At 32.5% G+C, this 16,812-nt stretch overlaps 1 protein-coding gene across 1 annotated transcript in view; it reads right to left on the bottom strand.

Moving 5' to 3' along the window:
- The window catches only part of LOC123690063 (alpha-2C adrenergic receptor-like), a 134,573-nt gene that overhangs the window by 60,667 nt on the left and 57,094 nt on the right, over positions 1-16,812 (bottom strand). Inside the window, exon 2 of the mRNA XM_045632691.1 lies at positions 1,681-2,575. Coding sequence (XP_045488647.1) covers positions 1,681-2,184 — 504 coding nt within the window. The 5' untranslated portion in view covers positions 2,185-2,575. The remainder of the gene's footprint in view (positions 1-1,680; positions 2,576-16,812) is intronic.

Raw genomic sequence — 16,812 nt, 5'->3', positions numbered from 1 at the left:
TTATGTATTTTTGATGCAATACATTCGGCCTAGTGGTTTTAAAGTGCGACTCTCATGTCTGGGGATTGATCGCTGGTTGTGCCCCAATGAAGTCTCTACCCATGAGTTCTAAACAGTCTCTCGTGCGGTAAAAGAAAACGTGAGGATACCGGCATGCGTTAGACCCAAAAATTTTACGGTTTGTTGGCACAGAGGGTTGATGGTTATCAAGTAGGTGAAATTGCCTATCAGATATAGAAAAGTTCACACCTAAAAGGTTGTAGCACCATATGTATGGAATGTTACAATACCGTATAACTTCAAGAGTAATGAAGTATTTAAACCATAAGTGCATAAATATAAATTTAACTTAGTCAAAAATATTACAGAACAAACTCATCAAGAAATAATTCATGCTTGACAGACATGAAGGCATCTGTTAGATACAGGAAGAGATAAACTAAAATAGATATAGATTTGTGAGGACCAGGAATGTTGCACCGCTGGAGGGTACAATATATAAAAATTGTACATTATGACAGTTCTTTAGTTAATTTATATAAATAATGAAAGTAGTAAGTGGTTGTATACAAAAAAAAAGCAGACGCAAAAGTGTGTCTATCTCTTGCCCCATTCGAAGGGTTTAGGGTTTCAAAATAAAAACATTATGTTGTATGATTTATAAGTTAGCGACTGAACCATAAGCCTATTTATTATACCGTCTCTATAAATCAATGATAATTCCGAAGTAAAAGTCATTCCTGCGTAAACGGGTGTGGTGGATACGTATTTTACTGGCATAGACGTGATTACCACAGTCTTAACGCGATGGTACAGTGAGGAAATGTAATTAAATATGCACCTTTTTCTTTACACAAAAACACACTGTAAATATGTCACATCGATCAAAACCATAAACTTTATTATTGATGTATTTAATTTACATTGCTTTTTTCTGATGTCATATCGCTAGGCTAGATGCCTATAAAAGTCCATAATTAAATCGAAACTTATACAAGCCTATGTACGTACTAAAAACTTTCCTCATAAAAGAGAATAAATTTATGAAGATATATCTCAACTGTGATTGAGTACACTGTTGTACAGGTATCGCGGAAATTGCTTCAAAGTTTTCGTCCATTATTCATCGGCCTCACGTAGACTTTAGTAATTTAAAATTTCGGTTGCATTTCGGATAATGATTGGTTATCGAATGTGAGAGTTGTTTATGTATTGCTTTTGATAATTTGATCAGTTACCAACCAATTACATAATTATTTGTATCGCACTATGTATATTTATTGTACATAAATACACAATAAATATGCATTCTTAAAAGGCCGGCAACGCACTCGCGAACCCTCTGGCATTGAGAGTGTTCATGGGCGGCGGTATCACTTAACATCAGGTGAGCCTCCTGCCCGTTTGCCCCCTGTTCTATAAAAAAATAACACTATTGTGTGAGCGACTCCCATCTCTAATTTCGTGTGTTCAAATCCCAGCCTGACTGGATTTTGCTTTCATTATACAAAATAAAAAAGAGGAAAATTGGCCTAGTAGCTTCAGCGAGCGACTCACATCCCTGAGGTCATAGGTTCGATCCGCGGCAGTGTACCAATTGACTTTCCTTGGACGTGAACGCTAATAGATTTTTTATCTTAAAATATGTTTTATGCTAGTATCAATATACACAAAACTCACCTGTGTTATACTCCAGTAGCGGTCCAATGATATGAGGCACAAATTCATAATAGACGCGGTGCACAACAACACATCCATCGCGGAATGTATCTCGCACCACCAAAACCCAAAAATCCAGTAACCCATAAGCTCATTCGCGAGCGAAAATGGCATTATCACTAAACCCAGAAAGAAGTCTGACACAGCCAGTGACGCTATGAACCAGTTTTGTATGTTCTTCAGCGCCTTTTCAGTCACTATTGCAATAATCACCAACATGTTCCCTACTACCACCATAATCATAAGAACCGTTACAACCACCGACGCGATTATTATATGCGCCGGTGAATATCCACTCGGATACCAAGTCTTCAGCACAAAATGCGTGTCGTTTATCGTCGAATTTAGATCCGATCCGTTTTGCAACGCAAAGAACTCCTCTTGGCTCAAGTAACTTGGTATTAAATGTGTTGAGTTCGTTTCATTCCAACTCATCGTTCTACCAAACGTTATATTTGGTAGCATTTTGATTCTAGCTACGTGATTTTGGCCCCGTTATGCCTAGGAACGGAATGGTGTCCGAAATATTTACACTTATTTACAAATTAACCTAATATTGCTTTAGAATTTAACATAATTGCAACACAATAACTAAGCGATAAGTCGAGAGGAATCGATTTATTTTATCGAATCGAAAAATCGATAACGCGGCATCATCGTGAATTTCTAAACTTTCTCCGATCCCAGAATCGATCCGTTTTCGCGAACATGTTTGTTTATTTTTTAATCACATTTTTAATTTCTAGTCATTTTCGTGTCGCCACGACCGTAGCTGGTCGCTTAATGCATCGTCATGTATACGCGTTTCCGGTAGTGAAATACGGTTATTTTCTTGATTGACGGTTTAAATTATTACCTGCAATGAGAAAAAATATATTAGTAATGTATTGTACATATCATATAGTAAAATCATAAAAAAAATGTTTTTTTTTGTTATTTTGAAATTCAGACGATTAAAGTTAAGTTATCAAAATCGAGCAATTCTTGTATATATATATATATATCTTAATATATATATTTCTTGTGTGCGTGTGTATGTGACTGAACTCCTCCTAAACGACTGGACCAATTTTGATGAAATTTTTTGTGTGCGTTCGTGGAGATTCGAGAATGGTTAAGATTCACAATTTTGTCCGCTGGACAATGTTTTTTTTAAATTAATTAGTAGTTGTTGATTTTGGAATGTTTAACATTGGATCCGACAGACGGCGCTACCATCGCACTGTCAAATCTTAAATAATATTCGAATTTTAATTTTAGTCTGTCCCGACAGTTAGCGCTGCGATCAAATTAAAAAAAAGTTTTGTTATCATTGTGTTATTGTAGACCATGTGCTGGATCGTTAGATATTGTCATAACATTTGAATAATAATTTTCATCAAAATGGTCCAGAATGTATTAGCTTATAAAAAAAAGTTTGAAATTTTCAAATTAAAGACGTATAGACAGGACAACGTCGTTCGGATCCGCTAGTATATATATATATATATTATTGGAATCTCGGGATCGGCTCCAACGATTTTCATGTATTAGTATGTAATTCGTACTTAATGTTTAAAGAACTTTATTTCTCATTACAAAACAGAAATATTTTATTTACATGAGAAACTTAATATTAATATGTATATATTATATACGAGCGAGATACACGTCGCCATTAGCCGTAACAATTTTAGTCAGCTATGTTCATTCTAACATGCATCTTTAATGCCTTTTTGAATTTGTCAAACACTCCAATATTACGAATTTGAGATGGTAATTGGTTAAATAATTGCACACCTTCATACCTAATAGATTTCTTCAAATAATTTTTACGCGGCTTCGGTAAGATAAGCAAACTCGCTCGACGAGTATTGCGTGTCGTTGTGTGTTTGATTTTTTTAAACGACAAGCAACTATGGATTGAGTTATTTAAAAAAATTTTTATTAAGATACAGGTGCTATATACATACAGTTGTTTAATTGTCATAATTTTGGTTTCTTGGTAGATTTTATTAGTCGGTGTTAAAAAATTGTATCTACATAATGATTTTATTAATTTATTTTGTAGTGTTTGTAAGTTAGAAATTATGTTTTTACATGCCGTACCCCATATTTCAATTAGATATATGAAATGTGGCTTGACTAAACAATTATAAATTAAATGACGTACGGATTGAGGAATACATTTTGATATTGACCAAAATCTGCCTATAAGTGATTTTAGTTTGGTAATTATGTCTAAATAATTATAACTTATATTAATATACAATTACAAACTAAAAATATATCTAATAACTAACCTTAAAATTTAATTATTAAAAAATATTATTAAAAGGAGTCCCTTTAGGCAAGGTTCCGAAGAAACTAGCAGCGTTCCCTCTTTGAATAGCTAGACTAATTCTTTGTGCGAGGTAGCTGCCAGCTCTTCGTTCTCCTGTGGTCGACTAACCTTTTTGATAATTCCCTAAAAAGCTTTAATGCGCTAGGACCCCACGGACCAAGGGTCTCGACACCGAATGGGACAAAATCATATTCAGAGCCTAGACCCCTGTATTTGCAGACTTTAGCTTTTTCAGCCGCATCACAAGCCGCACCAGCTCTCTTGTTAGTTCCATGAAGATTGGAAGGGGCCAGTGTGTCTGAACAGGTGGCATAATAAGTTTGGTAATTATGTGTGATATATGAAAGTTCCACTTTAAATATGTATCTATTCTAAGACCCAGATATTTTTCCCATTTTTTGTTAGTGATTTCAACGTCTTGAACTTTTAACGGTTGAAACATAGGAATGATTTTATTTTCTGCTCTGAATATTACATAAGATGTTTTTGAGATATTTATGGTTAGCAGATTTTGTTGAAACCAAGAATATAGAGAATTTAGGTCTGACTGAGCTCGAGCAACCATAGTCTGGATATTTATACCGAAATAAAATAAGCAGGTGTCATCAGCGTAGAGAGTGATTTGGCCATGTAAACCGAGCTCGTGAATGTTATTAATATATATTAAAAATAACAGTGGACCTAGTATAGACCCTTGTGGGACGCCGCATGTTACTGGTATTTCTGAGCTTTGAGCATTACCTATTTTGACTATCTGGGTTCTGTTTGATAGATAACTACTAGTACTTAAGGTACTAAAATATAATTTCCAAAAAACACAATTTAAAAAAATAAAAATGCCGAGCAAAGTCGGCTATCGGCCATCCAGGTACTGTTATTTGTCACCCTCACATATAGCTGTCGGTAATGAATAAAAAAAATATGATAACAGAAACACTTTATGAAAGAATTTTCTTCGTCACGTCAAACAATCGTCGAGAAGTAAATATTGTTGCTCGTTTTTAGATCCCCTTTTAATAATTACAGCTACAGATCAAAAATTACAAAAGACGCAGAAACAGCGTATCAAATAGACTTTTAATCAACGCCGGCTTGATAAGGAATCATTCCTAAATATACTTCAGTGATTTTAAGTCGTGATTAAAGACTAGATATTTCTTGTAATTTTACATCTTATACTTTTGTTTCTCACATTTTATATTACGAACTATAAGCAGTGCCGGATTAAGCCAACGCGGGGCCTAGCAAATTTGATCAAGTTTTGGGTATTAAATAAAACAAATAAATATTTTTGGATTTAATATCGGTAAATATGGAAATAGTAATACTTTCAATTAGACTTAATCAGATCATGATCTGTAATCCACAAAGTGAGGTGATTTTAGACATTCTTATAAAAAAATAAAATCTGGCCGGTAGACGTGTTATAGATACTAGACTAAATATATCAATTATAATTAAATTATAGAACATTACGGTAAAAAGTTTGTAAAATACCTACTTATTTTTATGATTTAACGTGACAAATAGTTTTTGATTTTTAACTGGAAGTGAGCGCGGGGCCCCTAAATCCGCGGGCCCCTAGCATTTGCTACTCTTGCTACGTGGCTAATCCGGCACTGACTATAAGTCTAATTTGCAGCATGACAGAACGAGGCGACTATGCGCTCCTTTCAATTGTGATTGGTCATCTGTAGGTCAATACGCGTAAACATGCATCAGTGTTGCCCCGTCAGCCCAATCGCAAACGAACACTTCGGTAATCTCACAATACGATATCAGAAAATTGCGTCAGTATATATAAAGCTCGCAAAAATCACGTTGAGATTGACAAATAAAAGATGAGTGATATCAAGTATGAGTCTGAGAACTGTTGTACGTTTTGAAACAATTACAAATCAGATTCGAATCTCTATTTGCTTATTGCTATTATGATGGATGAATAATGTAACAATTTATTTATTTTTACGACTAGTTTATATCTCGTGCTTAGCAATTTAATTTGTTATTATATAAATAACATTATTAGCAGTGTTAGGCGTCCAACACTCATCTCTGGTGTAGTAGATTCGAACCCCGGATGTATACCAATGGATTTCTGTCTCTGTGGGTGTTTAACACTCGATCGTATGGTGAGGGAGAAACATTGTGAGAGAACCGGCATGCCATAGTCCCAAAAAGTCGACAGCGTGTGTCAGACACCTAAGAATAGAAAACAATTGATTACGATATAAAAAATTGAGAACTTTAAAATGTTGGGTTTTTCTGGAGGATGATGTTATTTTTGTCTTGTGTATTACGAAGCTTTAAGGTAATGATGATTTTATTAATGTATTATTAAATATGATGAAATTATAACGCACATCGATCGTGACTGAAGTTTTCTAGACCACAATCTATAATTACTATATTAAATATATTAGCCTTTCATTATTGCCACTTTTTATACAACCAATACAACTAATGAAGAACTAATATGTTCTGGATATAATGAACCGACAAAAAAACGGTGCAAAAATAAAATAAAATTTACGCGTGAAGAATATTTTATATCACTTATCAATGGTAAATGTTACACGTATTCCAATAAACTTTTTTATTCAAACATTATATTTTGTTACTGTCGTTATTCTCTGAATTTATGTTTGACAGCGGTCGTATTGTTTTGTGTGTTTTGTTTCAAAGCTTATTAATTTTTCTATTAGCGCGTAAAAATTTAAATAAAATTATCTTTTTATTTTTAGTATAACTTTATTTATCATTAATTTTGACACAAATATGTCAATAAAACAAACTTATATCTGGTATAGAAATACTTGTTTAATAAAAATTATTCTAGGAGATATAGTATTAAAGTTTTTCTAAGCCTTTATGAAGAGCATGTTTCTAGAGTCGTATATTTTCAATTTCATTCAAATGAGGCTCAAGTATGTTACAGTTAAACGAGAAAATAGAAAAGCTTTTATATAAACTATTTGATCAAAATACCACTTTGACGTGATTAAAGCATAGATTATAAAGATTATATAACTTTATATCGCAATTACTTCTATACAATACTATGAAATATTCATAATTTCTAAAATTACATGATCACAACTTACGATTATGTATTATATTACATCAACAAGATCATTTAATTCCTTATCAGTAACGTTAAAACAACAAATTACAGAATAATATAACAATAATGCATGTTACCTGATCCTAATTAATGCTACAGATTAATTAATGAATAAAATGTGCTCAGAAATAATATAGAATAATGTTAGAATTATAATAAAATAAATCTATATTTTGTTCTCTCACATCCTCACAGGCAAATTACGTAATGCCCTATGTTGCTTAGCAGTAACATGCTTTTTGAGAATCTTAATTATTCTCTCATATTCATGAAACGAGCCGTCAGCTGTCACGCAGCCTTGACACGGCACTTGAAAAGAAATAAAAGGATTTTCAGTTGCTCGAAAAGCTTCTAATTAAATAACTGCGCATTCACTGGCTGCATAGTGAACATGAATTGGGTGACGGATTCAGAGTTCGGTAATAATTCTTATATATGTGGATTTTCTATAATAGTCTAAGTTAAACTTTATCAACGATTGTTTTACAAAGTACACGCGCGTTCAACCGCGATGTTTTTATATCTATATAACCTTTTCATCAAGAGTTGAGTAAAAACCACCGCCCATGGACACCCACAGGGCCAGCTAGGCGAGTGTGTGCTGGCCTTTTCAGAATCGGTAAGTTTTTCTTTAACCTGGTTCAATACAGCGGTGAGCGGCAAAAACTGCAAAGTACGGACTTTGAGGTACGAATGGAATTTCACATTCTGGATGTTACAAGAATTTGAATGTTGTTTCACAGACTACCATGTATCGCTGGCGTGTGGATCAAAAACGATTATTTGAAGTTATACTTCTTTTGGCGTGTTAGGGAAAAAGTATGTGAGTAAATTTTTACGATTCGCGCAAACACTGTTACAAGAAAACCGACACTCTTACGTTAGCTATTTAGTCAACATTTTAGTTTTTTCTATTGCTAGTGTCGTTTTTTTTAAAACGTCGAACAAGACGAAAGAAGTAAAGATTTTTATCTTGATAAGAAGTATAACTTTTATTTTATTATTAAAATAATGCGTGATTGTTTTTATCACTATTGAACCTTAGTTCACATCAGGCTCAGCTCAGAGTTTTAAAATAGATACTTATATTAATAAATATGCAACAAATAATTTCAAAAACCATTAATATTGAATTCGCGAACTAAAAGACGCATTTTATTCCCGTTGATTTTTAATGTTTGTAATATTTTAAAATAATAATCAACACTTTAATCCGGTAAACTTATATATAGAGAATATATAAGTTTACTATAGAATATATATCACAAATGTACATATAAACTATACTATAATACATCGTGGAAATACCTTTCAAAGACATAGTTTATTTCTATGTAGTATATTCACTGAAAAGATATTCTTTTCATATTCCTATGAAGACGGGTAAAGTATTTTATTCATAGATACGGAATGTCTAGAAAATATACGATTAATTTATTAAAGCAAGTTTCTTTTTAAACTATATAAATAATATCCCATGTAAATATTTAAACTTTTGCTGATTATAATAAATTTCATTGGCTATTTAATAAGCACGTTGTATTCTTTTCCAGCTAGAACTCGAACATTCTCGAAACAATGTTTGTTTCGCCGGAGCCTGGCTATTTTAACTAATAAACCACGTCAGTGACTCGTTACATGAACGAATCAATTTCTTCAATAAATAAGATATTTATTGTAACAAATGTACGGGTTTCATTTTAAAGAATTATATTAATTGATAACTATTTCAACAAGACCCAAACATTTTCTTTCATTGTTACTTTATAAGCACCCTAAAAGACAAGCTATTAGACGACAGGACTATTTTCTCAGGCCATCCATTTTCCAGCAGAAACGAAGCGTCAATCATTCGGACGTTTCGGTAAAACGGTGTAAACACTACTTGTTCGCCACGTGCTGGCATTCAGTCCAATTAAAAGAAAGTCGGCCACCTGCTCACTAGTGATGTGCTGGGTTGGTTTACAACTATCGATAGTTATTGAAAATGTTCACTCTAATTTCTGACTGAATTTCTTTTTTTGGACGAGGTTGAGTAGTATTTTTATACAAATTCATTGTGAAAACTCTTTCACAATCCACTGTTTTGTATTATTTATAATATTGAAAGGATTATAAAGTTCTCAATTTAATTTAAAGTTAACTAAAATAAATAACCCATATTCTACAGAAACAAAAACAGTTTGAGCAAACTTAAAGTAAATATTTTCTGAAACGTAGACGCACTAACAAAGGCTGTCTCGGCACACTAGAGATCCCATCTTTATCGATCACTATACACTTGACACGTAGCGCATTTCGTTGCTACAACATTTAGTGATTGTGTTTCTTGCCAAGTAACACTTTTGCAATATCTCAAGATCACTTATATAGCTTTTAAACCATAATTTTTATCCGCATAGATATTTATGTTCAAATAATTAACTTTGTCTTCATATGGAAATTCGTTGGAGTTTTTGTTATTGCGTGGTGCTTACCTTTCGCCGTAGCACAGAATTCTGTATGTATTACGTTTTTTTTTGTTTTTACTAGTATATACCACTGCCCATGAACACTGATATTACCAAAAAAATGTGAGCCGTCACTGGACGCCTGGCTGATGTGAAACATCGACATTATTTTGTAAAAGTAATATGCAGAAAAGAACAGACTGTGATAGGAACTAAATATGTATAGATATCATAATGATAAAATAAAATATTACGATTCTTTTTCTAGATAACGATGACTATTTGTTAAATAAACATTATTTTTATTAAATATTTTTAATATGAAATTTACTACTGCATTTAGACTGTATATAATACAGCGTGGCGACGCGTCGCCACGGCATGCGTCGCCACGCCAGAAATCGGTTTTACGTGCGGCTATAGATGTTTCACATCAAAAGCTCGGTTTGTTGGCCGGCCTTTTAAGAATTTTTACGCTCGTTTGTAGGCAGCTGAATTTACATAGTGGTGGTGCGCGGCAAAAAAATTTTTTTAGTAGACAAGTTAGCACTCCACTCGGGGTCCACACCGCTTTTTGAATGATGGAAATGAACATGATTTACTGAGTATTTCCTAATAATGCTACTTAATTTCACGTAGCTGCAGTCCTAGATTCATAACAATAAATTTGACTTATTAATTTATAACTATAATAACTGAAAAGAATGCGTTTGATTAACGAAATCATTTGTGTATGCTTTGTTCATCAATAAAATACAAATCATAATCAATATTAAAAAGTTTCACCAAACAATTTTTTAATGATATGTAAAAACAAAACTAACATTGTGGATTTAACCCAGCACAAACAATTATCGCTGGAACTTAGAAACAATTGGAAAGTTACAAAACTACATAGCTTAAACAAAACAAGTCGACCTGCCAAATGGCACAGGTGGTTTAAACTTTCAATATCAGGTGACCGTTCTCACAGCTCGAATTAAAGCCAACTGAGACACCATCAAAATGAAACATTTGCGGAAGTAAAATTTTATTAGGTTTCTTGATTTAGTATTATGTTTTATTCTATGAGTCAAATTTAGTAAGTCAACCACTTAGACATATATTATGTTTTACTAAATCCTATCTGAGGGAAACAGATCGCTCGAAACTATAGTGTATCGAAGTGTTAATAATAAAAATAAAAAAAAATATTTATACTGTTGCTGAACAAAACAACACAAGCATAGATTAAAGAAGTTCTATTCGGTTGGTACTTTATATTTTCTGGATTAATATATTATCAAGTCAGTTCTATTAGACAAGTACTAAAAAACTTAATTCACAGTTTTTGATAAAATAATGAATACTTTTTTCTAAAATTGACAATATTAAAAGCAAATAAAAGCCTATAATCTTTTATTTAAGAAATGACTATATACTCATTACTATGTAACCAACTATATATTTAACAGTTATTTATAGATAATGGGGCATACGGAACGGAGGTTCACCTGATCTTAATGAAAGGGGCGCCCATACTACTAGAAGGCGAATGTATTATCGGTTTTACTAACTGTTTAATGAAATTGCTTATGAATCGTTCATATGCAAGAAAATTAAATCTTTAAAAGATTCAATTTAAATTTTGTCTTAAATTTTCGAAACTCTAAAAACTATCGTTAAATTGTCCCATCACTATCCGAGGGCTGTCATTCACTCGAGCAATTAATTAGTCAACGGGCCAACGGGTTCCCTTTGCAGATTTACCCATTGATTCGTGTACTTTTTCTCTTTTCTCTTTGATTAAGACAAGATAATATGGTTATTTTAATAAGAAAATCAATCGCAGTAAGTCAGGGATCTCACTACTGGCCGGGCAGACACATGTACACAGTACTTATAAAGTTGTAGTAACGATATAATATATTCCAAATGATAGTAGCAGTATGATAAGCAAAATGCGATGATGGTAAAATGTTCTTATTTCCTCGACCCGAAACGCATACACTCGTTTAGGTTAGCCTTTAAAAACTGCGCGAAATTTTAACGCCTCCGTGGCTTGATGTTCGCAGGCATTGCTCAGAGCCAGTACAGCCTTCCACCTACATAAATAAATCAGACTCAATAATATGCAAGTCATTTTAGTCTCTACACATGCATAATCAGGTATTAAAACAAATCTAGTAAACTATTTTAACATTATTGTTTCTTAACGTCATTATGAAACAGTTACATTAACTTTTATCGTAAATAAACCTTCTTTAGTAGAACAATGATATTGATTCAGTGGCATTACAACCAATATGGATCTCGAGTCCATTAATCTTATTAATGTATCTAGGTATCTTTTTTAACGTTGATAGGATTTGACCACTAGGTGGAAGTTGGCGTTTCGTTCGTTTCGTCGTCCCTTTTACGCCGCAGAAAAAAGTTTAAATTATATGTAATAAGGTGTGTACGCGCAGGAAGCTCACATGGATAGCCCTACCCTTTTTAGAATTGGTAAGCTCTTGATGTCGATTGATTCGGAAATATAATGAGTAACTATTTTCTTGCAATGTTATTAGTTGTAGGTGTTCTCACTAAACTAATGTAAATAAATTAAATTCAAAGTCATGATGTAAAAAGCAAATCGGCATTCCGTTCTGATACAGTTTTAGGAATTTCCACATCCACCTTCACCGCAGAGCTATTTGTTAATTAGAGTTTTTCACTTAATGTTGGCAGCTATATTTAGAGCTACCTTTGGGCTAGAAATATTTACGTATTTCCGAGTTTTCATTAGAGAAAATCCCATTACGTATGGAACATTATACAATTATTACAAATTACCTAATACCTATTTGTTGTTGCAATTACCTCTGAAGGTAATTGAACTTAGTGTAAAATTTAAATGTTTTATATTTCAATCCTATCTTTTAACTCTTATCTCTTACAGTATATCAACTTATATTTTTTCCCTGTAATTTATCCTACCTACCTTTATTATTTCTCTTCCAAAATTTTCCTAGATAAAGTCGTTTACAAAGTAAAAATCACAAGATAACATAAATTAATAATGTCTTAAGCTGTAGTGTTCTTGCAAGTGATTACACTGTAGTGAAACCTGTGCATGACACTTCGTACAGAAACTTAATTAACTGCTTTGTATTTAATATATGATTAGTTAATTATCTTACTAAGTATTATTTTGTAAATACAACGTTTTCTTTTGTACCAGTTAAAACGACCACGATTTATACTGTTTTTTTTTTATATCCGCCTACTGATATAGAAATAAAGTCTAGGCTGGTCTACCCTACTAAAACTCTGCGAAGATACACCTCGTATCAGATGTCACTTTGGCTGCAAATAGTGACTGCATTTATAAAACCTAGGTTAAGAATGTAAAACTTGAATCGATTTAGTATTTGTTCTAAAAATAATATAAATATATATTGAAAAAAATTATAATTATTCCTGTAACAATACTATGTCATATGTACGTGTGATATTAAAAAAAATCAGTGGTGCAACAACCTCTTTAGGTTGGGCTTCAGATTTCTCTTCACACACGCCGACGACTTTTTGGGTCTAAGACCCATACAAGTCAACACGATATTTTCTTTCACGTGTGTGAGAGAATGTTTAATGCGCCCATATAAAGAAAAAAATGTGAACAGCCGGGGATCGAATCTCGATCGATCGATCCTCAGGGATGTGATTTACACGTTGAAGCCACTAGACCAACACTGCTCATATGTAATATCAGTTTTGCAAAATTCGCGATGTTTCAACTATCTAAATATTTCTCTTTGTACCCGAAAGTCTGGGCCAGCCTTTGACGAATTATGTATCCCTCGTATGAATTTTTTGCAAGAATGCTTACTGTACTTTTTACATCAAAAGATCAAAGTACTTGAAAGTAAATAGAGATCACTTTTCATAAACTACGATTCTTATCATATATACATCACGCAGTTGAAATGTAAGAAAATTAATTATTATAGATAATTAAATATAATTCATAGACTTTTTCTAACTACAGTTTATATTTAGAGACTAATTCTATTGAGATACTTTTAGGGCCATGAGCGAATGTGCGCTACTTAGACTTGAGAACAACGGGGTTTTTTTTAGAGTCTAGAACTATTGGAAGAGAGTTCCCCTTCTGCAGCTGAACGCCAACAATTGGTAGGAGGTGGCACAAGATAATAAAAAAGTGTGGCGTTGAAACCTTATTTCGGAGGCTCAGTCACTTTTTGGGCAGACCCAGCGGAGTCAGGGAGCCAACTGGAAGTCGTATTTTGTAGTGAGTGATTCTCAAAATTACACCATGATCTACTAAAACAAATCAAATTTGTATGGATCAATATGATCATGTGCCCAATAGAAAGCTTATGTCATTTATGTCTTATATCCTTTACCATTATATGTAACGACAGCAGTTCACGCTTGATGCAAAGGATTTATTTATTTATTTAGTACTCCTACAGCTAACAAAAAATTATATATAATTACAAACAAATACACTGAGAATATAGCCAAAGATGGAATACATGATACATTTAACAACAAAAAGATTTATAAAAGGGAACAAACAAAAATTATTTAATACATTTGACAGATTGTGATTTAATTAATTTAACTAAGCCTAAATTAGTTGTGTTGTGTGATGATGTAAAAGTGTGGGTATGTACGTGATGGTGTTTACATTGTTGTCTAACAGAACTGAAATCGATATTTTGATCTACAGAACTGATGTTTTATACATAAAACCATTTTTTTGTATTCCTTATTTGTGATAGCAGCATTTCATGATTTATTAAAAGTGACAGTAATTATTCTGACGGTATTTTTACACGTAAACAAATATTTTACGATGATTCAATCGAATCAATCAAATGTTTCGTCTTCAACGTTACTTCTGAGTTACTTTGAAAATAATTAAACGTGACAAAACATAATCTAACCAATTTACAACGGTAGTTAAAATTATTAGAATTATTTAAATCAGCTAACTCTCTTACTTTAGTATAAAGTGGTTAGCTAAGCAGTAAATATCGTAAGCTATTGGGCCGTTAATAAACACGACATTCCGTTATTAACCGATAGAAGATGAACCGGCCTTGTTCCAATATCTAACCGACCATACAAACCAATGGATGTGGTAATCATTTCTTTATATTTTCTTGCATGACATAAAATATAAACTAGATCCTTTAAATGTTGTTATTTATTTAATTAAACTTCGAAACATTATAAATTAAATCAAGTAGCATAAATTAGTAGGGATGCAACATTTTTCGATTTTGAAATCAACAAAAATAAAGTTTCAACTGAAAAAAATACAATTGGCAAATTTAAACTAACTTATTTAAGAAATTATAAAATTATGGGCTGTTTAAATGCGATCCTAAATTTGATTCTCTTATATGAATTTCGCTTCATGATAATTTAGCGTTTAGAGTTGATAAACTAGCATCTGTTATAAAAATGATACTAAAAAAATATTCGCCTTTATTAAAAAATTGATGCACGTACAGCCTTCAACGATCGCCTTTTATGGCAAATGCTTACGAGTGTTACTTACTTACTTACCTCTTCAGCTCGTGAGTAATTAAGAATCATGACAATAATTAATATGTATTATAAAATTATTATATTAAATCTAATAAAAGATTTTCATAAAGTATCTAATCAAGAACAGATCGTGATTATAAATATGTATTAAATAATAAATTAGTTTCCCCCGCTATTACGACTCATTCACCGGAGGAATGGTACCAAAACAGAGTAAAGCCTGTACAAAAGCTGTCGATAATCTTAAAGTTTTAAGCGACGAAAAGCTTAATTTCAAATACCCCATCCATCATTCAAACATCGTTAAATTCTTGGAATCTAATCATGTCGAAACGGCGCAACATTTCATCTTTACTCGTGTCGAAAATTACTCTACACTGGGCAGAGATACGCGGAAATTAGAACAAAATCGATTATTGCGAAACGATTATTAGAGTTAAATTAAAATCACTGAAACTAATATTTAATCTAAAATATCTTTAATACTTGTTACGTCTATCTATTTTTGCCGAGACTCTTCGGTTATAATATTATAATAATAGTATATATTTTGTTAGTACCAATCTAAGATTATACTAATAGAAATACGAGAGTAACTAAGGGCTGCTATAACAAATTTTGCTACACATTACGTTCAAAATGTATATTATGCTTATTATATAATATACAGCATTACCGTTTTGCATATAACTCGATGTTATCCTCGCTTTTCATATCATCACGGCACAATGGAAGTTTACCGGATTGAATTTTCAACATTTCCCGCTCGCAACTTGTCAAAACTCACGAGTCGAAATCTATTTTCTATCAAGTCACCAAGGAATTCAAATCTTCACGAGTTTCTGTATATTCGCTTTGCAGCTTTTATTTCCCCGTTTTTCCCGTGAGGTTTTGTTGCTATATTAGCTTATAAAAATGCTAAATAAGTTATTTTAGATCTTCCGTCGACGATGGCGGAACGTCGTGAAGCGCATCACATCTGCCCCTTCTATTACCATCAACGATCGCTCTGTCAAGAGTGTACCGAATAAGAAGAAGAGATCTTCGGTTTAGCGCAAACCTGTGGAAACTTGGCCAGCGTATTCCGTAGATTGGGAACAAGGATAAAAACATTTTTTTAAATCACAAACTAAGAATTATTCGTTATACGTAGAACGAAAAACAAATGTATCACAGACATGTTAATAATATTTTTTTATCGTACAAGAATATTGTAAGTTATACATTGTGTAAGCCGCAAAGTAACATAAATTAAGTGTAATGTATCGAAGGATATACATGAGGACGTATTCGCCAGAAGACAAATTGCCAACTGATTGCTAAACTTGGAACTTCAGTCGAAATTAAAGCCGTAATCCACTTCTAGACAAAATATAGCATGGACATCTAAATCTTGATTAGTAACATTTACGTACTTTTTTCTTAACAGTTTAGGTCATACTATCGATCAGCAAGATAATTCAATCAAATATTATCTCAATAATGCCCTAAGTGAAGAGTAACGATCCTTTCCACTTCTACGATAAAATGTTTTACATAGAAACTTTTTATAATATATACCAATACTTAAATTTTATTCTCACAGTCCCACTTTGCTATAGCTGTAGCCGATATATATTATACAAATGTAAAAACAATATAATGTAGCTCTT

The sequence above is a fragment of the Pieris rapae genome, chromosome 2, assembly GCF_905147795.1.
Source record: "Pieris rapae chromosome 2, ilPieRapa1.1, whole genome shotgun sequence".
NCBI classification, from domain to species: domain Eukaryota; kingdom Metazoa; phylum Arthropoda; class Insecta; order Lepidoptera; family Pieridae; genus Pieris; species Pieris rapae.
Note: the sequence above shows the minus strand (reverse complement) of the source record. Positions and strands in the feature narration are given on the sequence as shown.